The sequence below is a fragment of the Cheilinus undulatus genome, linkage group 16 (assembly GCF_018320785.1).
Source record: "Cheilinus undulatus linkage group 16, ASM1832078v1, whole genome shotgun sequence".
Lineage (NCBI taxonomy): Eukaryota > Metazoa > Chordata > Actinopteri > Labriformes > Labridae > Cheilinus > Cheilinus undulatus.
Genome location: NC_054880.1, coordinates 3,598,296 through 3,621,186, shown reverse-complemented (window position 1 = coordinate 3,621,186; position 22,891 = coordinate 3,598,296). Strand labels below are relative to the sequence as shown.

At 40.5% G+C, this 22,891-nt stretch overlaps 1 protein-coding gene across 2 annotated transcripts; it reads right to left on the bottom strand.

Annotated features, from left to right (window-relative positions):
* Positions 1–901: 901 nt before the first annotated feature.
* mindy1 (MINDY lysine 48 deubiquitinase 1) lies at positions 902–22,131 on the bottom strand. 2 transcript variants are annotated; one of them, XM_041809251.1, is made up of 12 exons: positions 21,991–22,131; positions 14,597–15,447; positions 9,276–9,527; positions 7,426–7,613; positions 5,687–5,744; positions 5,476–5,540; positions 5,234–5,392; positions 3,663–3,765; positions 3,440–3,582; positions 3,118–3,312; positions 2,861–3,040; positions 902–2,234 (listed from the first exon to the last, which is right to left on the bottom strand). In XM_041809251.1, exons 2-12 carry the CDS (start codon positions 14,973–14,975, stop codon positions 2,163–2,165), a joined length of 1,794 nt encoding a protein of 597 aa, XP_041665185.1. In that variant the 5' UTR covers positions 14,976–15,447; positions 21,991–22,131; the 3' UTR covers positions 902–2,162. The 2 variants fall into 2 exon arrangements, with proteins under 2 accessions (XP_041665185.1, XP_041665186.1); XM_041809252.1 differs by lacking the exon at positions 21,991–22,131 and adding an exon at positions 21,156–21,271.
* Between the last annotated feature and the right edge of the window lie 760 nt (positions 22,132–22,891).

The following is a 22,891-nucleotide window of genomic DNA, read 5'->3' as shown; positions in this document are numbered from 1 at the left end:
GCCTTCCAGGTCTGACTGCTGAGAAGTATCCCCACATCACGATGCTGCCACCACCATGCTTCACAGTGGGGATGGTGTGTGGTGATGTGCAGTGTTTGGCATCTTGTCTGATGCTCCATTTGGTCTCTTTACACCAAATAACTTTCTTCCACTTGACCATGGAGTCTCCCACATGTCTTCTGGTGAACTCTAGTCCAGAATGAATCTGAGTTTTCTCTTTGCCACTCTCCCATTAAGCTTTGACTGGTGAAGAACCCGGCCAACAGCTGTTGTCTGCAGAGTCTCTCCCATCTCAGCTGCTGAAGCTTGAAACTCCTTCAGAGCAGTCATAGGTGTCTTGGTGGCCTCTCTCACTAGTCTCCTTCTTGCACGCTCACTCAGTTTGTGAGGACGGTCTGATCTAGGCAGATTTACACGTGACATATTCCTTCATTTCTTCATGATGGATTTAAATGAGCTCTGGGGGATGTTCAGAGGATATCGAGCCCGACTTGTACTTTTCATTAACCTTTTCCATGAGTTATTTGGAGTGTTCTTTTGTCTTCATGGTGTAATGGTAGCCAGGAATACTGATTAACCAGAGACTGAACCTTCTTTATACCACAATCACTTGAGACACATTTACCACACAACGCTAATCCCCATTTCACTAATTGTGAGTCTAATAGCACCAACTGGCTGGAAAGTCCGGATTTATTTTGGTTAAAAGTTTAGTAAAGCCACAGTCTACCTCATTACTTTAAAGGCGTAATTTCACTACTGGAGGTCATTTATCATAGATTTTAAATGTCAGTTCTACTGAGCAAGTTCAGATTTCAACAAACAGACGTCTCTCTGTGATCAGGAACTGTGGAGACAAAATAAACCCATCCTAAAGACGATTTCAACACCGACACTTGTGGAGCTTTAGTAACAGATTTATTGGCCAGTTATAAAACAATCAGCTGAAAACACAGACTGTATACAAGATGAACGACAGGGCAGCTCCTGAAAAGTGAGGCCGAAACATTCAGAGCTCCCTCTGCTGGCTGTCTGCAGTATGGGTAATAAGCTCCACCTCCTCCATGTTAACAGATGGGACATGATTTAAACTTAACATCCAAATCCACGTTGAATGAATGATTTTTTAAAAGTTGTTTTGTTTTTAGTTAGTCTGATCAGCATTATTTATATCAAAGTGCTCATTTGTTTCAGTAGTTTAGTTTTATTATTAGATTTTTAACCCTTGTTGTTGTCTTTAATGTTGTCAAAAATGACCGGAATGAATCTTTAACAGCAGCAGAACGCCCATGAATTATCTGTCATCATCCTTAAATTTGGTGATTTTTCTTAAAGTATCTCTAGCATAAAAAAAAAACCATGCCTACATATTAGCGGTGGACGGTAAACCGGTATCAATGCCATCACCGGTAACATTTCTGCCACAGAACACTGTGAAAACCGTGATATAATACAGTCACTGTAAAGAAAAATACCGTGATAACATATTAACGCCATATTTAACAAAGCTCCTGCAAATATGCATTAACTTAAGCAATAACAGTGATTGTAACCATAAAAAAGGTGTTTTTACTGCACTGTGAAGAGAAAAAAAACAGAAATATTCACAAAATCTGTGATGTCTGGCAGGTTGTTTCTTCAGTGAGAATTAATCCGCTTTCTTTTAGGAGTTTAAGAGGTCGTTTAGAGCCCCTAGGACACGGAGAATATACAGAAAACAAGGGTTAAAAGAGTGAAAGGGTTATTATTAATGGCTTTGTTGCTCTGGACAGCTGAATTAAAATAAATACTGGCACAAACACTCCATCACTGTAAGCCTGAATTGGTCTGCTGTGGACTGGAACAACACATTTTTTCTCAGGATATTTAAAAGCTGTGGCAGAAACCAGCCCAGGCTCCACCATCAGCCAGCTCCCATAAAGGGGGGTGTTTTGGCGTCACTTTTGTACGACAGGACGTATCGTCCATCTTTATGTACAGACCATGGTTTGAACAAATAAACTGTGAATACAGACAGACGTATCAGACAGCGCGTGTTCCACTCTACAGGAAGTTTACAAACTTTCCAAAACCTGAAATCCCATCCTGGAATCAGATAGTTTAACAAAGCACTGGGGTTTGGCATCAAGCTGACTGGCTGTGTGATGAAGATGATGAAGAGTCTATAAGAGGACGCAGTCGGAGTCCCTTTCTCTTCTTCTGGCTCCGCCCTGCTGGGACCCTGAACCTCTCACCTGGAGACACAAAGACACCATCGTCATCACGGTAGCCAAATTACAGCTCACTATTCAACCTTAGCATGGCTAACTTTATGGGCAGTATAATCTGAGGATAGGCTGTTCTTCACCAGCTAACTTGGTTTTAAAAATAAGGTGGCATTTTTTTAACTTAAGAAAATCAAGGAAGTATTTAACTAGTAATGATGAAATAATAATCAAGTACTTCCTCAGAATACTGCAGCAGTTCTCTAGTAATCGGGTGGTATTTTACACAGCAATTCCTTAGAAATAAGATGACAATTTTATTTATAAGTTGCTTGATAATCCCCAGGTAATTACTTTATATTGGCCCACTAAATTAGTAATTTGCAAGTACTTTTAAGGCTTAATGTTGGAGTAAAATACCACCTACATACCAGAGAACTGTTACGATAGTGCAAGGAATTACTTACTTAATTACTTAATTACATTTATGCATGATAATTATTTCACAGTTATGACTTGGTAAAATGCCAACATTTTAAAAGGTAAATATTCTTGAGAATTACTAGATAATTATCACTATTAGGCAATTAGCCCTCTAAAATAAAGTGTCCCCTCCTAATCCTCTCAGCCTCTCCCTCCTTATCTCCTGTGTTTACCTGCTGTGATGCCTGCAGCGATCCCTGCTGCTGCTGTTGTTGCTGCTGTTGCTGGAGTTGCTGAAGTTGCTGCTGTTGCTGGTATTCTTCCTGTTGGAGCTGGCGGGCTAACTCGAGGTCACTGAGGGGCCCCGGGGCCCCGCCCTGCTGCTGCTGCAGAGAAACGGCCACCAGGTAGTCCTGACGAGAAAAACACCATTAAACTGAAGCATCGTCATGAAAGCTGAGCTCTGTCAGAGACTCTCGGACTCTCTCACCTGGTCTATCTGTCTCTGCTGCTCCTGGGCCGTGGGCGGCAGGGCGGCGGTGGGCGGAGCTCTCTGAGGGGGATGGCACAATCTGAAGTCTGAGTCGCAGAAGTTTCCGTCTCCTTCTACGTTATGAAGGGACTCCCAGACTAAACCGTCCTCCTGCAGGAAGCCCTGATCCGTCACCAACAAGTACAGGTGACCCTGAAGGAGATTCAAACAGAAAACTTTATTAACAACAAGCTAATAACAGGTACGTATAACCACTAATGGTACCCAGAGATGGCAGCTGTGACTGAAACGTCAAACTTGTGTTTGTGTGTGGCTCCACCTTGTGTTTGATCATGGTACTGAAGTGGTTGTTCCTGAAGAACACGGAGATCTCTCCCTCTTTGGCTGTCGTGTTGAGTTCACACAGACCGTGATAGGACAGCTGGGTTGCCGTGGACTCGAGGAACTGCTCCGCCACCAGGCCTGGAGGGTTAAACCAGACACCTAATCAGTGACATGTGTTTTCATATCAGGATGAAAGACTTTAACTACAGGTGTGTTACCTTCACTGACTCGGCTGCTGTCTGCTGAGTGTTTGTAGTCGATGATTTTCTCCACCAGCTGGTTGTAGCTCAGTTTACCTACAGAGGCCACCATCTCTGGACTCTGCACACAGAAACACACAAATCCATGGGATTTAACCTGATCCTGTTGGGACAGAATTTCCTTTAATAATTTAAGATTTCTGAAACATAACAAAAAGAGTTACTCAAAACTTCCAAGACATAAAAAAAGAAGTCAGTCAAGATTCATAAACATTTCTTTAAATCACATAAAGCTACACAAAAAATATCCCTCAAATAATTTAGTGAAACTTTATGAAAAAGCCTACGGATTTCCACCAAAATTCCATGAAAATGTCTGAAATTTAAAGCAAATCCCCCCAAATTTCAAATTCCTTCCAAAATTGACAATCAAATTCCCCAAAAACAGAAACAAAATTATGATAAAATAAATTCAGAGGAAATTTCCCCTTGCACTTCTAACAGATTTCCCAAAACATGTAAAAAAGATCCCCTAGATAAACATGAAAATACCTTAAAAATTCCAAAGCAAATCCCTCAAAACCTCAAATTTAAACTCTCCAGTATCTCTCCTAAAGTTCTGAGGGAAAATCCCTGAAGATTTAATGGAAAGCCCCCAAAATTTCAAAGCAAGTTCCATCCAAACAGTTACAAAAAAATCCCACAAAATTCCATTAAAAATGGTGAATAATTTTTAACAAATTCCCCTTAAATTTACATAAAACTTCAGGACAATTATGGAGGAAATGACCCCTAAAATTTTCCAGTTTCCCAAAACATGAGAAAAAAAATTTTTCACCAACTTCCTAAAGTTGTACAAAAAACCCCCAAAGGGTTTATTGAAATTTGGGTCAAATGTCCAAACAAAAAAAATCCATTCAATTCAGGAAGTTTCAAAAGAAAATATCTCCTTGTTCCCATCAATTAAATATATATACTAAACTTTAGATAAAAAAATCCCAAATTCCTATAAAAGAATCAAAAATATTTCAAAGCAAACCCCCCAAACCTCAGCCCAAACTCTCCAGGATTTGCAACTTATCTCCAAACATTCTTAGGAAAAACTATTAAATATTAAAAACAAATTTCCACATAATCTCAAAGCAAATTTCATCCAAAATTTCATGGGAAATGATGAAAAATGTCTGAATTCTTCAAAGTGTAGAAAAAATTCAAAGTAGATTTCTCCTAGTTCCCATAAATCAAATCAAATTAATAAATAAAAACATTCAAACACAAATCCCCATAAAAGAATCTAAAATGTCAAAGCAAATCTCTTCCAAAATTTCAAATCAAACATCGAAAAATAAAAAAAACATTTCACCAAATTCTTTTGGGTAAAATCCTGTAAATGAAACACAGAATTCCCCAACATTCAAAGCAGCTAAGTTTTACTTCTGTGGACGGTCAGAACAATTATCTGAAAAAATCTAACAGCAGAAATTTTTACTCTGTTGTAAGGAAGCCAGGATGTAACGTCCTCATATGAACATGCAGGTCTGAGGAGGTTTAAAGGAAGAGAAGGACTCAAAGCTGCTCTGGGAGGTTACCTGGGGGTCGACCAGCCAGCCATGATACAGCGGGATGTCCAGCAGGTCAAACACGATACACTCGGGTGTGTATTCAAAGTCCGTCACACCCGTGAATCGAACGTTAACGTCCAGACCCGTGGAGAGTTTAGGGAGCACCGCCATGGCGTCGCTCATGTTCTGAAAAACACAGTTAAACAGTGATGACAAATTCCTGACTTCCTCGCTGAACTTTATTTGGATTATCATTAAAATGCTCAGACCTGCTGGAAGTTGAGCTCCATCCCGTCGGTCTTTTCTCTGGGTGTCACAGACAACACACACTCTCCTACAAACACAAACATCAGCTGATTACATCGGAGCATTTTTACATTTTCTCTGGTAGTTTTGACTTTGTTTCTGTTACAACGACCTCTCAAGGCTGCTGCAGGACTAAACTGAACTGTCTGAAATTGTGCTGGTTTTTCATCTTACCCAGGTGAGCCATCAGGTCCTCCGTGGTGACAACTTCAGTCTGAGCAGGAAGCTTTGCCTGGAAATCACAATCAAGTTGAATTGACTGCTGTGCTGTGTTGTCTGCATGTTTTTCATGTGTAGTAAATCCTTCAGAGTGTTTGATGTTAAATTTTACACCACTCCCTCAAAAACATTTATTTATGATTATTTATGTATAATTGTATATTTTAAGACATAAAAAAGCAGAGGAATTAGAATCACAGAACAACCAAATCCTGTGTCACAGACCAGAAAGTCATCAGTCGAAACATCTACAACCTGAAGAATCTTCCTCCACCGCCTTCAGTGTCCCATTAAAAAGACATTAAAGTCTCCTGGAGCTGATTCCAGGCTGCATGTCCCAAACGTCTTTCACCATTTAAAGACAGACTTTGGGGACAGGGAGCAAAAGTAAATTTTGTGACTGAGTCATAGAGTGAATACTTGAGTTTGCAGCACTTTCCACATGAACAAAATCACACAAGTTTGATGGAAGCAGATCTAGGAAAGCCTTTCAAACAAGGAAATACCAATGATTTAGACTATGAGGCATAAAAGTGGCAGAAACAAGTCTTTCATTTGCAGCACAAAAATAAAAATAAGACTGTTTTCTGACTTAAAAACCCAGCTGCTGTTCAAAAAGTTCAGTATCAAAAGTGTTTAAGTTCCAAAAGCTTTCCATCCAGCCCCCAGAAGTTCATTCAATTCAGAAAATGTGAAGAGGAAAATGTTTATCAGTAGTTAGGGTACCTTTTTAAATCAACACAGCTATTAAAAATCACCCAAAACAACTGTTGATCCATTTTACAAAAAAAAAAAATCACCTTTCTGCTCTTTTCAGAAAATCTGATGCAAAATTAACATAAACAAGCCGTCTCAGATTCTCAGACTGGCTTCAACTTTCTTTATCATGGTTTTTGAGAGTGCAATATTCCTGCATAAGAATCAACATCAAAGACCTGAATCCTTTACAGCAAACTCAGAGGTGGGCAAAACAGCCCCAGAAATATGTGGCTAAAATATCTCAATCGCTCCCTTGTGGCTGGCTGCAGTGTAGGTGACCTCAATGCCCAAGGCTAAAAACTATGTCCATTTCAATGTATACAATTTCAGTAGTTTATTTACAAGACCGATATGATTGTACTAGTTACCCTAAAAGGTCCGACCCCCAAAGTGCCTATCAGTAACAAAAAGCAGACGTAGAGGCTGGAAAACCATTGAGTAACCAAGAATCAAAAAATCAAGTTAAATAACTTGATTTTTAACTTGATTCCTGCCACAACAGAGAAGTTCCTCTGGTGGTCAAATGCTTCCAGGATGTATCAGTAAAGAGGGGGTCTAGAGGGTAGTTTTTGTGATGGTGTGATTGGTAGAAATCTTTTTTCTTTAATCACGTTGGTGCATGTTTTGTCAGAAGCTTTGGATGGAAGTGCTACTTACATATATGGAGGTCAAATCAATGCATAAAACAGCCAGCAGGAGATGATCATGATACTAAGAGACCTTGCTTTAAGACCTTACAATCATTTTTATTAACTGGTGAAACATCAAGACAGACTAGTAGGCCATCACGCGTCCTGAACGCAGCACAACAAACACCACGATCAGGCTGAAATCTGGCTTGACTTCAAAATTGTACGACTCAATAATCAGGCCAGTAAATGATAAAAACAAAGAAAAATACATCTTTGTGTTTTACTAAATGCTGACGTTTTTACCTTCCATCGTAGAAAGAGCGTATTCATGATGGCCAGCAGGGGGCAGGGTCCGTTCTCACTTTGCGTGATGATGGGAGTCTTCTTCTCCTTCCAGGTGATCCACTTCACCAGGTAATACGCTGGCATAGATGGCCCAGGCTCCGGCACAGCTGCTGCTGCTGCAGCGCCCTCTGTGGGCAGGAGGGCGACTACAATCAAAGACACAAACAAAGGGGGATGGAGTTAATAGTTTCTTTAAAGATGATGTCAAATCCCTTAGGGGGCAAGAAGTTCTTTCTACATCGAAACACTACCATAAAGGACATGGTTTAAGCCGTTGACGACTACGCCAAGCGTTCAAGGTGTGAAAATATAGACAATCTTCATTCTTAAGCTACTTCTGAGTCCCTGAATTAGTGAAACATTCAGGCAAAAAAAGTTTCTAAAAAATTCAGGGAAAAATGGCAGCAGGTAGGAATTTAAAAAGCTGCCCTCTAAAGGCTAGATGAGCCTCCAGCCTCGCTCGATTCAACAGGAAATCTGTCTCAAGAGATCCAGATTATTTGGCTCATCACAGCAGAGCTGGTTGTTTGGCTCCCAAACGGCTCTTCATTTGGTACCAGTTCGGCTTTTTAAATGTGGATTACATAGCTGCTGAGGATTGAGGAAAGGAAACTGGCACTCAAACAGGAACTAACTACCGTGGCTAAAATGAAAGACTCATTTCCTAGCACAGGCTCATTTGTGAATGGCTCATCATCACTTGGTCGCTCACCCCACAAGCTTAATTAATGTGTGTGACCAAACAAGGATTTTTTCATGTGTTAAAGGGGTATTAGAACCTATTTATGCCAAAACTTTGTTGAGGGTGTCCTTCGTAGCCTCTACTACTCAGAAAAAGAAGAAGAAAATGCCACCCTACAATCCCATGCTGATTCGCATGGGATTAGTGTTTCCTCTAGACCTCTGTGTGGGCTGAAACATGATCGATAGAATTTTTACTCTGCAAATTAAAAAACATGCTCATTGGATTAACAACACAGACATCCTGTGCAATTTTTTACAAATTAGTGGATGTCCCTGGGTAAAACTAATCCCATGCAAATAGGGTTAAAGTCCCCAAATATTTTCAATGACTCATTTAGTTTTTTTCAGAGCTTCTGTTGTAACTCTTGGGTCGTGTTTGTTTAGGACTTTCTTGCTGAGTAGTGCGACTGTTTTTGTGTTAATTAGTCAGCACTTCTCTCTCACAGCTTCACATCTTTATCAGTTTTCACTTCCTCCTCTCTGACCAAACGTCCTCCTGATAAGTCGGACAGACACAAACATTTACAGATTGTTCTCCAGGTTGTTTAGCAGTAATCTGATCAGATTACAGTTACAGGATTGGATCAAACCTTCGGTGTGTGTCCAAACGTTTGAGAGGGATTTAGATACTTTTGATCAACGGCTCGGGATCATTCTGATCCAGCAGAAAAGGTGGAATTCAAGAGGGAAATGTACAAGCTGTAACACATTTAAGTTATTCTTAAATTACATGAACATTTCTATCATGTGATTTCTTTAACTGTGTCTGTAGATGGACAGAAAATAAAAGCCTGACTAATCACAGCAGTATTTATCCTAGGAGCTGGAAGGGTTCAGGACCCTTTGGCTGTGAAAATCTATGGATTTATGCCGTGAAGTGAGCCATATATCCTGTTTAACAGAGATTTATAACAGATTTGTGCATTCAGACACCAGGTGCTAATCCTCATTGTTTTGTGTGGATTTAATGACCTTTGTTGTGGCGTTCAGCATCTGTTTCTTTATGTTGTTTTTGGCTGTAAATATTTAAGCTTCATTCCCACTCAAACGCCTCCGTGTCTCACCTGCGGCCTCCTGAGCCTCCTCGTCCTTCAGACTGGGGACCTCGGTGGACGGAGAGCGGCCCTCCACACCCAGGGCAGAGTAAGACGAGGAGCAGCCATCCTCCACGTCCAGTGAGTTTCCCGTTCCCGTGACCCCATCAGACAGCTCCAGGCTGGGGATGGAGAAGGAGGCGGAGTCTGAGGACTCCCGCTGGTCGTCTGAGCCGCCTGCCGTCGCCACTGAGGAGCTTTCCTCCAGGTCCAGATCCAGACCTGAGGGAACAGTGCACATCAGTCCTGCAGACCATTTAATGATCCAAAATCCCGTCTGATAGTCGGGATTTCAAACAGTCCTAAATCCTGTTAAATAATCCTCCTTTAACATGAGTCAGGAACCATAAAGGCCACGCTGACTGCTCTCAAAAACACGTTTTATTGTAATCTCTCTGCTTTGTCTCACACTTTGTCCCTGCTGGCTATCGGCCAATCAGAGCCCAGAACAACAAAGGCCGATTGAAGGCGTCTCCTGAGCGGCTGCCTGTTTCTCTGTCCACACAAACAGTCTCTACTTTCTGAATCTTAACCAGCAGGAACTTCACTGCAAACCAGTGAGACAGCAAAACCCTTAAAACAAGATCTTCTGACACATAATCATGTCTCTAATCCATTAAATCAAGTATGAAACCACTTGTAAATGTCTGAACCTTGTCTGTTATTCACAACTCTGTGAACCACTTATAAAAAAGAAACTAAACCCTCAGACCGCTCCTTTCAGATAGACCCGTGTGTGTGCTGGCATTTAGCAGCACCGTTGATCAGTTAAGCTCCAAATCTTGACCTTTGAGGACGATTTGAAACATCAGCTGTATCTTAAATTTTTGAAGTTATTGCTGCCAGCTGTTGCCATTTCAAAACTCAAACAGTAACTGCCTACTTTTTCACTGACCATTAACTCCACTTAAAGCAGCCCACAGTTGAAATCTGCAGCTCAACCAATCAGAGACCTTGCTGTGACACTCTAGGATTGTGGGTAATGTTGTAGATCAGGAATAAAGCATCTTCTCAAAATCAAGTCCATACATACTTGTCTTCTACATAATCATATATGGTGTTTTTTTTTAGTTACCATTAAATTCACTAGAAGTGAAGGAATGTGGAAGTTTCACAGGTCGAGGCGGGATCAACTGATCAGAGATGTAGTGTTGACACTCTAGCATTGTGGGAAATGTAGTGCTGTTGACGGAGATCGCGAATACAACCATGTTTTTCTTAGAATAAAGTGAGAAATGTCCACAGCTCATGGTAATGCCACCTTGAATGGGTCTGACGTTATGGCTAATAATCAAATCTATAGAGCAGAATAGAATGAATGATGTTGTGGCTGATTAGTGACAGCAGGAAGGAGGGGGTGGACTTCTATTATCCCCCCTCCCTCTCAGCCCTGGCCAAGACCATCTATAGACATTTATTTGAAATGCCAGGGTGGAATCTACTCATGAGTTAAGATGTAAAACAGCGCCATCTGTGGCCATAAACAGTTTATTTTTTTAACACTGCTGACACAGCAGCAGAAGTTAGAGATGTAGCTTGAAGTTGTGGGATTTGAGGGTAAGAACTGAAGGGTACCTCTTGATACTATCATGACAGTTAGTAACATACAATATGACATGATAAAGGATGCAAAATATTTTTACCTGTAGATTTTTACATTTCTGCTTATTAGGATTGGACAGTATTGATTTTTAATGCAATTAAATCTTTCCAAAATGTTCACACAGTACATGGTGACATTGCTAAGAAGGACTGAGCAGAATCTATTCTTTGATAAAGTCAAACCTCACAGGGGTGTCAAACTCAATCACAGCAGGGGCCGGACTCTGGATTCAGGACTAACCTGAGGGCCTAACAGGGTCACCTTTTTAACCAGAAACTGTCAACCTTGTTTCACCGGTAATAAAATATGAAAGAAAAAAAAAAATAGCGCTGATGATGAATGAATTTGACATTTAAAAAGTAAAAAAGATAAGTTTAAAAGCTCCATATCTGAGAAAAATCCATCTATTAGTTCAAAAAGATCAAAACATGAAATTGAAAAATAATGTTTCTTTAATGGCAAATATATTGGAAAGAAGTCAAAATCGTGAGTTTAAAAGGTCAAAATATGATTCAAAATTTTAAATTGTGAGTCTAAAAGGTCAAACTATGGGATTATGAAGTCAAAGTTTGGAGTTGAAAAAGAGGTAAAATACAAAATAATCAGTTAAAAAGGTCAAAATATCAATTAAAAATTTGAATTATGAATCTTAAAGCTCAAAATATTATATAAGGAGTCAAAATTATGAGTTGAAATGCTCAAAGTGCGAAATAAAAAGTAAAAATCCTAAGTTTGAGTCCTAATTGTGAGATGCTAAATTGAAAACTTGAAATTAAAACACAAATTAATTTCTTTTTCCACATTCCTGACTTCTTATCTTATTATATTTACTCTTTACTTTTTCGGAATTTGTCACTTAACAAGGATATCTTAAATCATCAAGTATACGTTCACATTTTTAAACCTGAGGAAATCTGCAGACCTCATACTGATGGGCCAGTTAAAACAGAAATATGAGATCATCTTGGGGGCCGCATTTAACTGTTCCACAGGCCGGATTTGGCCCCCAGGCCTTGAGTTTGACACCTCATAAACGTTATCAGGGTATACAATATTAATCACAATGTGTTAAAATCCACATCATACAAGCATATCCTCCTCTCTCTCTGTGTATAATAGCTCCTGTGCTCTTTTCCCTCATCCTTAACAGGAAATATAGAAATAATAATCCAATCATGACAATCATCCAGTTTCTGCGAATGTGAAGTAATGTTCCCTGTGCTTTTAAACGGATAAAGATGGGTCTTATTTATTATTTCTGCTGCATTGCACAACATCGTGAGCTCCATCCTGCTGCAGTGAACTTCACTGAAAGCTTATAAGTTACAGACAACATCAGAGGATTAAATAACCAACAAGTACTAATCAACTCCATCTACATTTCACATAAAATAAGGTTAAGATAAGTTTGAATGTTTTTATAAACTGCTGATTGTTTAATTGTGCTTGACTTTGCTGCTGCAGCATGCAGCACCTGTGGTTTTAAAGACCCAACGTTCATTCTCATCACTGATCTCCACACAGAAAGAAGAATTCAAGTGTTTTTAATCTCACACTAAAGCCAGTGGTGCACGTTTAACAGTTTGACATTAGAGAAGGCCAGAGCGCGGTGCCAGACAGTGGTGCACTGCACGCAAGTATCCATGCTCTGTTTACATGTGTTAGTCATTTGCCAAATTGGCCCTGAAATCCATCCATCCATCTATTTTCTATACCGCTTATCCTGCTGGGGGTCGTGGGGGGCTGGAGCCAATCCCAGCTGTCACTGGGGGAGAGGTGGGTACACCCTGGACTGGTCACCAGTCAATCGCAGAGCTGACATATAGAGACAGAAAAGCTCACACTCACACCTACGGCCAATTTAGCGTGATCAATTAACCTAACACGCATGTCTTTGGTGCAGGGAGGAAACTGGAGTACCCAGAGAGAACCATGCATGCACGGGAGAACAAGCAAGCTCTGCACAGACAGGCCCTGACCAGTAGGTGAAACCAGAACCTTCTTGCTGTGAGGCAACTGGCTAACCCCTGCACTGCTGTGAAGCCCCGACCCCAAAATCATCAGCGGGATTTGACTGACATTTAAAACATCTTCACACACTGGCAGTGGTGCTGCTGGTGGAGACAGACACACATTCTAAAGGAATATATTATAAACGTGTGCTCATTACACAGCACTGCTTTGAAGACAGTAATTAAAGCAATACCAAGGCTCTTCTTTTAAAACTCCAGGATACAGTATTACTGTATTACTGCCTGTTCCTACTACCAAGTGGAAAAACCACATTACAGAAGAAGCAGGTCAGACCAAGAACAGCACAGCTTCATTCTTCAAAGCTTTTAGAGCCTTAAATAAATACGGAAGTTTACTTAGAAGGGCATTCGAAGTGAGTCATACTTAAAAGTGTTGTTCACACACTTAAAGTTTTGTCTCTTTTATTCTTCTCCCTCTGTGCACAACGGCATTTATTTAGCGTATATTCTGCTCAGAGGTTATTTGACAAATAACAACCAAAACTATTTTAAGACTGTGAATCCACTCGTTGTTATGCAACCTCTCTGTTAAATGTCAACGTCTGCCATTGTTTAGTTTGTGAATTTATGCTAAAACTCCTTAGAGTTCCCGCTCTGGTTCTGAGCCTGAATTAATAAATATCTAGCCTGTTCAGATCAGTGGTTTTAAAATCAGGTTGCAAGTCAAAACAAATTATGAATGTATATTTTAAGGAAATTTAAGAAGACAGACTACTGATGATTGCTCTAAAGCAGACACAGGGAGAGAAAGAAGCCAAATGGACATGGAATGTGACTAGGGATGCGTGCGGTTAATGGGTCAAACGGTTAAATATGTTTATCAAATTAGCCTGCGTGGGATTATCGAGTCAGTTAAACTAATTAGCTACCTTTTCTTATAAACACAGGCTTAAAATCACGGTCTATAGTACTCTTTTAAACTGTAATGAACATCCCGCCACTAGAGGCTGCTGTAGCTTCAGCTAAAGGCCGCAGCCTTCCTGTTGGCACTACACGGATGTAAACATGAGAAGCTCAGCGGTAGCTTAGCGGCTAGCCTAGCCTGACGTCACACCCGCTGACACAATGACCCTGTGAGGAATTTGACTGATTTTTGGGGATTTCTACCTCCGCAAAGGAGGGTATGTGATCAGCAGGGTTTGTTTGTTAGTTAGTCAGTTTGTTTGCTAGCAACTTAACTCAAAAAGTTATGGATGGATTTTGATGAGATTTTCAGGACATGTCAGAAATGGCATCAGGAAGAACTGATTAGATTTTGGGAGTGATCCAGATCACCATCTGGATCCAGGGATTTTTTTAAAGGATTCTTCACTTTTGGGAGATAGGGCTAATGGTGAAGGTCTGTGCTCTCTGAGTGCTTTGTCTCCTCTTTAGTCTAGTCGGCTAACGAAATTTTTCCTATTCGTTTAGCCAAATAGGGAAATAGATGATTAGGAAGATCTTTAGATGTGGCCAAATCACAAGGTTATCATTGTTTTTGTTCATTACAATTGTTACTTGGCACTTAGGATTTGGTGATGATGCTACAAACCATGGCGACACTAATTCAGTCAGATCACAGATGTTTCACTGACTTTGTTTTCACGGTAAAATAATGTTGTTTTATTTTTAATACGATTGTTTCTCTTTAAACTTTTAAACATTTGACGTCTCACCTTGCTCTCCTCCTCTGTCCTCCCCTCTTTCACTCTTAATATGTCTGAGCAGCACTGACAAAGATTCTTCTTCTGTGGTCATGGCGGTCACTGTCCCATTTCCGGATGACAGCGACGATGAGGTATCTGGCGGCGTTGGCGTAGCTTCATCATCCTCCTCCTCCTTCTGGACTTTTGAGGGCAGAGGACTGTCAGCAGCTCCATTGCTGCTCAGGGCTTCGTCTCTGACGTCCAGCCCAGGCGTGGGGCCCGGCGACTCTGTTGTCATGGTAACAATCAGTTCTTTGGAGATGCTTTCTGCAGGTAGAGGCGTTTCCTGTTTGTTGTGATCGATCAGCAGGTCGGACGCTGCGGCCGGCTCAGAGCTGGACTCTGCCATGATTGGACGAAGAAACAAAACTTCTCTGAAGGAAAAATGACGACGCCACAAAAAACAGGAGGAAAAGTCAAACAAACAGAGGCTCCGGTGGGAAAATACAGCCTCTAAACATCCATCATCGAGAGGCGGCGGAGGATGGAGGCAGCAGCTGAGGCCCCAACATGGCCGCCACAGGAACCTCAGAGAAGTCTCCTGTTTGCAGGTAAACAGACTTTTCTGCTGCCGTCTCCTGCCTGCTGAGGGTTTCACCAAACAAACACAGCCTCTTATCTGACACCAAACACCATCTATAGTTCCTGTCACGAGCCGAGTCCTTTGTCATTAATTAAATATTTATGAAAATAAACATGAAGGCAGAAAATATTCTCCTCTTCCTCTGCAGACACAAGGTACCCTCAGCCGGAGCGACAAAGAGTTCCTCTGATCCGTTTTCTCTCAGCAGAGTGAAAAGTCTGCCGAGTCTCTGTCAGACCTGAGGAGACACAAAAATGAAGGAAATCATTAAAGTCGACAGCGACACAACACCGACATGCTGGAGACATTGCAGACAGCAGAGCTCCACTTTCATCAAACTCTCTTCTCCCGGTAAAAAAAACACCTTCAGTGGAGCTAATTTTACATGTTTGTTAGGGCCAAGTTTGATGACATCACAGTGACATCATCAGAAATGATCAGGACACAGGTGACATCATTCAGGTGTATTTTTACACAGCCTTACATCAGGATTAGATTAAGTAAGCAGCGTAAGTTAAACTCACAGTTTAGACAACCTGAGGTTACAGATTAACTGTGTTTGTCTCAAATTAAATGAGCAGGAGAGAACTGATTTATCGATCGATGTATGTCAGACTCCACAATGGTATCTGTCGCTTCCTTTCAGCCACTTAGGTGTGTGAGTGATGTCCCTATGTCTGTAAATAACATAGATGACACCACCAAATGTTAATGCACTCAAGAGTCTAAAACATCACTAGACTTCTCGTTGAGGTGAAAAATGTCTCATAAGATTAGAGTCCCTGTAAAGTGATTTTAAAAAATCTTGATTTTATGTTGATTTTATGGCAGGCCACTGTGTTCTGAACCATAAGGCCAAATTTCAGTCATTAAAAACATCTCTAAGCTTAAAAAATTAAGATTCAAGATCATGAAAATGAGGCAGCAAAATCTACTCTAGGATGGTGTGGGCGTGTCAGTTGGTCGGCGGAAGCCACGCCCACTCACAAAAATGCTTCTGATCAGAGCGCAGCAGAGACAGAAGTTGGGGATCAAATTTACTGTTTTCTGGCACAAATCTCTCCATCATTATGCTTTCAATGACCCGTAGTCCACTGTGGCTGATAGACTTGGGAAATTTACCTCACATGACCAAAAACACAGCATGTAACTGGCTGTTAAAGGGATATTTCAGTGTTTTTGAAGTTGGGCCATATGAGGTACTCAGCAGTAGTAGTGGTATTAGCGTCCAGTTATTTCAGTGAGCATCGCTCAGGACTCTGTGGGTCCTCAGTTACCTGGTGGTGTAGGTGTGGAAAATGTGAACCCATGCTCTGGATCTCTCCTGCTCAAAGCTTTCAAATGGAGTTTCTCTGCTCTCTGTTTCAGCCCACTGACTCTCCATCTGTTTAAGTTCTTCTTTGGTGTACTCCGGTCCATAAAAATATCCTCTTTAGCCACAGTGAACGGCACATCATCATCACTCCAGTTGAAATTGCTCATATTAACTTTGTTTTAGCTTGGTGTGGTGTTATTATCCCTGTAGAAGCTCACAGACCCGCACAGCTGATCAGAGGATCAGTGCGTGGAGGGGGAAGGAGACAAAATGCCGAAAGCTGCATCATAAATTAGTCCCTGCCACAGGGGGGTTTTTTGGGAGATGAAGTGGACAGTTTTTACGTAAAACTCATTAGACTTCGTGGCTAAAACGTCCCCATCTACAGCCACTATGCTCCAATTTCTCTGAGCTCGTAATAACCACAGGAGCAACTTTCACAGAAATCACTGCAGGCCAGTGCCACTACTACAGCCAAGCACCTCATACCACCCAACTTTAAAAGTCCCGAAATATCCCTTCAAGTCAATTCTAGGTGGAATTTGTGCGACCATGCATGATTACTTTGACTATACAGCCACTTAAGATAATTTTACATGTGTTTGCACAAGTATTTTTTTGATCATATCATTGATTCAGATAACCATTATTATTATAAATATATTAACTTACATTATCACAAAGTATCAAAAAAATTGGACAATTGGAAAGCTAAGACTTTTCGGTGGTATTTCCTGCATTTATAACTCTACATATTTGGGACAATTTGGTGCAAAAATGCCTAGTAACAGGGGCAAAACATTTTGGATTTGCTACAGCAGATTGCTTCAATCAATAACTGTGAGTACAGCAGATATCAAAATTTCTGCCGATATTAACATCCGATGTCTTGCCTTTGTATTTCAGCCTATATTGACTGCAAATGTTGTCCAAATATACTAATAAATTAGTGGAGTTTTAGACTGAACCAACAGACTAATGTCAGTTGAGGTATTTTTCTTTTTTTCATTCTCATTAAAACTTTAAAGTGTTTTTAAGGACTAAAGTTTGTTTCCTTGGTCATCCTCAAATCTTAAAGTGTGTCCAAAAGGACTGAAATTTCTTGTCCAAAAAGCATATTTAAATAGCGGTATCGATATCAGCTAAAATGAATATGTAACTAGAAAAGCACTCGGAGAGCGCAGACCTCTGCCATTAGCCCCATCTCCCAATAATACAGAATCCTTTTAAAAAAATCCTCGATTCAGACAGTGATCCGGATCATTTCCAAAATCTAAACAGTTCTTCCTTATGCCATTTCTGACATTTCCTGAAAATTTCATCAAAATCTGTCCATAAGTTTTTGAGTTATGTTGCTAACAAACTAACAACCAAACTAACAAACCCTGCTGATCACATAACCTTCTTGGCAGAGGTAAATATCAGCATATTGGATATCAGCGAAAATCCAATATTGTGCATCCCTAAAAAAAAAATACATTTATGAGTGTTTTTGTGCTTCAGTTGTTCCCAAATGCCGAAGGCCAGGAACCTCTAGGTATGTATGTTGTGACTTTGAGAAACCATGCATTACGACTACAGTTATGCATCAAAAAAGATACAAAAAAGACATGTTGAAGAGGAGATACTGCATGAATATGGAGATAGTGTGCCTTGAGATTTTGGCTAGATCTTAGATGTGCCTTTGGGGGAAAAACTGTCTAAAAAGAAAAAACTGTTAGACGACTTTTGTTTAGTCTGTTATTTATAGACAGACCTGATAATGAGACAAGGTGTGTCTGCATTACCTGCTCAGCTGAGTGCTATATTTAGAGGAAAACACATTACATAACTAAAACTGAGCAAATTAAATCAGAGAAGACAGAAGGGTCAAAATGTGTGATATTAATAAATCTTAAATGACGCTTTGAGAGAGAAATAATCAAAAGTATTGCAGCTGTTTTACAGATGAGTCAGCTGAAAGATGGGATGAGAGGATGTGGGAAAGAAGAAGGAGGGTTTTGCTCTGTTTGGTATAAATATAAAGATGTTTATACAGAGATCTAGGTAAAATCTGATCAAGACAGAAGATAGGATTTACATGTTTGCCTTTAGATATCACTATGAGGTAGAGGGACAGCATGCATGGTATTTGTACACGTAAATTTTAAAGTACACAAAATGTACAAGGCTGTAAAACCATCCATGTGTTTGACATATAGTTGGTTAGCTGCCTGCAAACTTGTCAGCAAAGTCAACCAGATTTAAGTTCAATAGTGATTAGCTGAAAGGGAAGCATGTAGGCGCCTAGTGCAGTGGAGTTGGAAATACTTCATCAAAAAAACGATTTTCTCCTGATGCTTTTGTACTGACTGTAGTCTTGTTAGTTGTCCTTATTAATCAATCTCTAAATACTTGTTGTAACCTTCTATCTGAATTTGACCTTGCCACACCTTGGTAATGCGCAGACAGACTGCTGGAGGATTGGCTGTTTCCAGGTTTATCTTCAGCAGGAAATAAGAGTCTGAAAATGTGTGAGTTCATCAGACCGTGTGACTAAGGAGGAGAGGAGGGCGCCAGTAAACAGCACAGAGCCTGAACACAGTCATTAGTCAGCCAAACAAGTGCTTAAGTTTCCCATAATGCTCCTCAGTCTGATATCACACCACAGGAGGAGGTCAGCGTCACCCTGAGTCACCGAGAGAGTCAGAGGCGCTTCTCCTCACCTCAAACCCTGAGTACATGGCGTTACAGAGGGAGTATTACCCCAGAAATCAATAATAAGACACAGGAAAACTGGTGTCTTTATAAGAAGAAATTCAACCAAAGGTAGATTATCATGTGAAAGTTATTGTTTCCTGTGATTTACTTCATAAAGTAAAATTACCATATATTCTAGATTTATCCCATTAAAAGTGAAATATTTCTAGATGTTTTTATCCTGATGATTATAGCTTACAGCTCATGAAAATTAAAAATACGACTATCCAAGTCCAATTTGCAAACGTTTCTAAAGCCGTCATTCTCTCAATCTGGTTCAGTTCACACAACCCTGATCACGGGGAAGACTGCTAACTTGACAAATGTACAGAAGACAATCACAGGCACCCTCCACAAGAGGGTAAGCCACAGAAGGTTGCTGTTCTCAGATCGCTGTACCAAAGCATGCTCATGGAAAGTTGACTGGAAGAGAAAAGTGTTGATAAAGGTGAATTGGACCTTATTTTAAAATTCTATTTGGAAATTAAGGTCCGAGCGTCTGGGGGAAGAGCTGAGAAGCAGAGACTCCAAGGTGCTTGAAGTCCTGTGTTTTCAGTTTCCACAGTCAGTGATGGTTTGGGGTGCCATGTCATCTGCTGCCGTTGGTGCACTGAGCTTTATCAAATCAAGAGTCAACGCTGTCAGCGGTCTACCAGGAGGTTTTAGATCACCAAGCTTCAATCTGCCGAGAAATTTATGGAGATACAGAATCCCTTTTCCAGTAGGACTTGGCACCTGCCCACAGTGAAGCCAAAATACCAGAAACTGGTTTGTTGACCATGGTGTTACTGTGTTTGATTGGTCAGCTGACTGGCCTAAGAAAATCTCTGCAGTATTGTTAAGAGGAGTATGAGAGACTCAGCAATACAGATGAGCTGAATATTGCTATCAGAGCAATCTGGGCTTCATAACATCCCAGCAGTGCCACAGACTGATTGGCTCCATGCCACGACGCATAGACGCACTAATTTGTGCAAAAAGAGCTCCAACCAATTGCTGAGTGCATAAATGAGCATAGTTTTCGAGAAGGTCAGTATTTCTGTATCATAAATCTTTTTTGGACTGATGTTTTGTGGTATTCTAATATTGTGAAATAGTGTATTTTTATTTGTGTGAGCTGTAAGCCATAATCATCAACATTAAAACAGTGTTGAAATGTTTCACTTTGTAAAGATAATTCCAGAATATATTAAGGCTTCACTTAGTGAATTAAATCACAGGAAAAACGAACTTTTTCATGATATTATATTGCTTAGGTGCACATGTATGTACGTATAAACTGATGTCATTCTAATGTTTTAGTAAAAATTAAAAACCAGAACAAACGGTGATAAAATTGCCCCATGACTTCTACATCGTTGTGTAAGTTACATCTCTGATCAGTTATGCAAACATCATGTAAAGTACACTTTCCAACAAACAGAATTAAAGTTCTGTTTCTTATTCTGTGAAAATTGAATCTTTTTATGTTGCTCGTAATCTGATTAGCACCTTTTCTTCTCTTCTCTTAAATTTATGCCAGTAAATCTTATTTAATCCCTTTGAATTAAGACTGTTTCTCAGTGTTAACTTGGCACTGCGCTAGTCTGTACTTCTTCTGGCAGCATTAGCCTGACTGCGGTCCCTTATTAAAGTCTAAACATCAGCAGAAAGCTGTCAGAAACACAGGAACATGCGGGCTTCAGAAGGCTCAGCATTAAGCAGCTTTCTGCTGTGGCACAACAACTCCCTGAGCTAGCAAACCTGAGCTAGCGCTGCGAGCTAACTTAGCAGAGTTAGCTGTTGTTCAACAAAGAGAGCCAACTCTGTTTAGGGAGCCGGGGTCACAAACACCGCATTGACCTCCTCTACCAGTCAAGGAAGAACTGTCGGTTAAATGACAGGCAGCTTACCGGCACCGGGTCCGCAGTTTGCTCTGTCGCTGGGTGGTGAAAGAGCATGCTAGCTGTTTACATTCCTCTCCGCCACCAACAGCCAGGCACACAGGAGAACCACAAGCCACGCCCACCACGGGCACAAACAAATGTCTGACTACGTCACATCCGGGCAACTTTTAAAGTCCGACCTAGCCACCAAGCTAGCTCTAAATCTTGTGTTTTCGGGGAGAAAAGATTAAAGGTGTGAGATAACAGTTCTTATTTCAGTCATAAAAAAACAAGAACATGTAATACAAACAACACATAAAAGAACCAGTGCTGACATTGATATAAACTTTATATTATTATGGCGAAAAGAGGCCAAACGTAGCTAGCCTAGCTCTACGGAGTCCGCGAATGACCAAGCAAAACTTCATAAAAAATCAGAAGAGTTTGATTTTAACGGAATAAAACAAAGAAAGAAAGATCCTCGTCAAAAAATTAGATATTTCTGGTAGCTAAGGATTCAGTCGGCGTTACCATGAGTCAAAAAAATCACGTATTTACAGCAAAAATAACGTGTTTTTAATACCTAAGGGTCGGACAGCAAGTAAAGTTAAAGAAAGACAGGATTAACTCGTGAATCGTTCAGTTCAGATAGTGACGTGGATTAAAATATAAAATTAAGACGATATAGAATTTTAAACAATGATTTTTCGTACTGGCTTGCAGGAATAGCAACAGTTATCACGTTAAACACCTTTCCTAACTAATTCTAAATAAATAAATTATTATAATCCACTCTGCTCGCTGCTTTTACTTTTCTTGAACAGATATTAATCAGTTAACCAATACCAGGAATATAAATTACCTTAAATATTCAACAACAGCTGTAAGAAGAAACTCTTTGTACCCTTTTTCCGCACCTTTGACAAACAAAGTCAGGTACGTTTCATTTGTCTTCCGAGGAAACTTTGACAGGCGGTGCGTTCATGCCAGCCTCTAAAATCAGATATGTGAGATGTCCGATACGTCAAGCAAACGGCTGAGCTTTAATACGGCTTGAATTTATTTTGCCAAGGTCGATTTGTGTTTGTTATAAACGGAAAGCTCTCCAACTAAACGCAGCCACCGCTGAACCGCGACAGGCGTGAACCCTTCTGAAACATACCCTATCGTTTTCTGTGTCAGGCAGTACAGTACACCTTGAACAGGGAGGGACAGAGTGATCCCAGGGCCGTAGCAGGGGTTTACAAACACTGTGGTCCATAATCATCCTAGGGGGCTTGGGGTGGGGGCCTTAAATTTTACATAATGTTATCTTTAAATAATGTGCACATAAGTTAGCTCAGGGATTCTCAACCTTTTCCGCCCGCGACCCCCAAAATAAAGGTGCCAGAGAACCCCCACTGTACCCGAAGGTGGCTGAACACAGCCATGCACATCCAAGAATAGTCATGTGCAGACACGGCAGCCCACAAGGGGGGTCAAAGGGGAGAGCTTTCTGGGGGCCCAGCCAAACTGTGGGCCAGCAAAATAATGGTCCATTGTAAAGTTAAGCTGTGGTATTTTATATCTAACCTGAAAAATAACCACTCTTATCAAAGAAGCAAATTTTAATTCATTTATGTAGTAAGTAGCCCTCTTAAAAATGCAAATCCTTTTGCTAAAAACAGAATTAGAATATGTTGAAAATTGCTAAAATGGGTTCAGAACGACAAAAAATGGTGAGAAATGTGGTGAAATCAGATTTTTAATGTAGCAGAAATGGG

Excerpts from the sequence above, each read along its gene's own strand:
- mindy1 (XM_041809251.1), bottom strand. The coding sequence starts at position 14,975 with ATGGCAGAGTCCAGCTCTGAGCCGGCCGCAGCGTCCGACCTGCTGATC. Across the intron at positions 3,766-5,233 it reads GCTGGCTGGTCGACCCCCAG|AGTCCAGAGATGGTGGCCTC; the intron begins GTAACCTCCCAG and ends TTCTGTGTGCAG. Across the intron at positions 3,313-3,439 it reads GTACCATGATCAAACACAAG|GGTCACCTGTACTTGTTGGT; the intron begins GTGGAGCCACAC and ends AATCTCCTTCAG.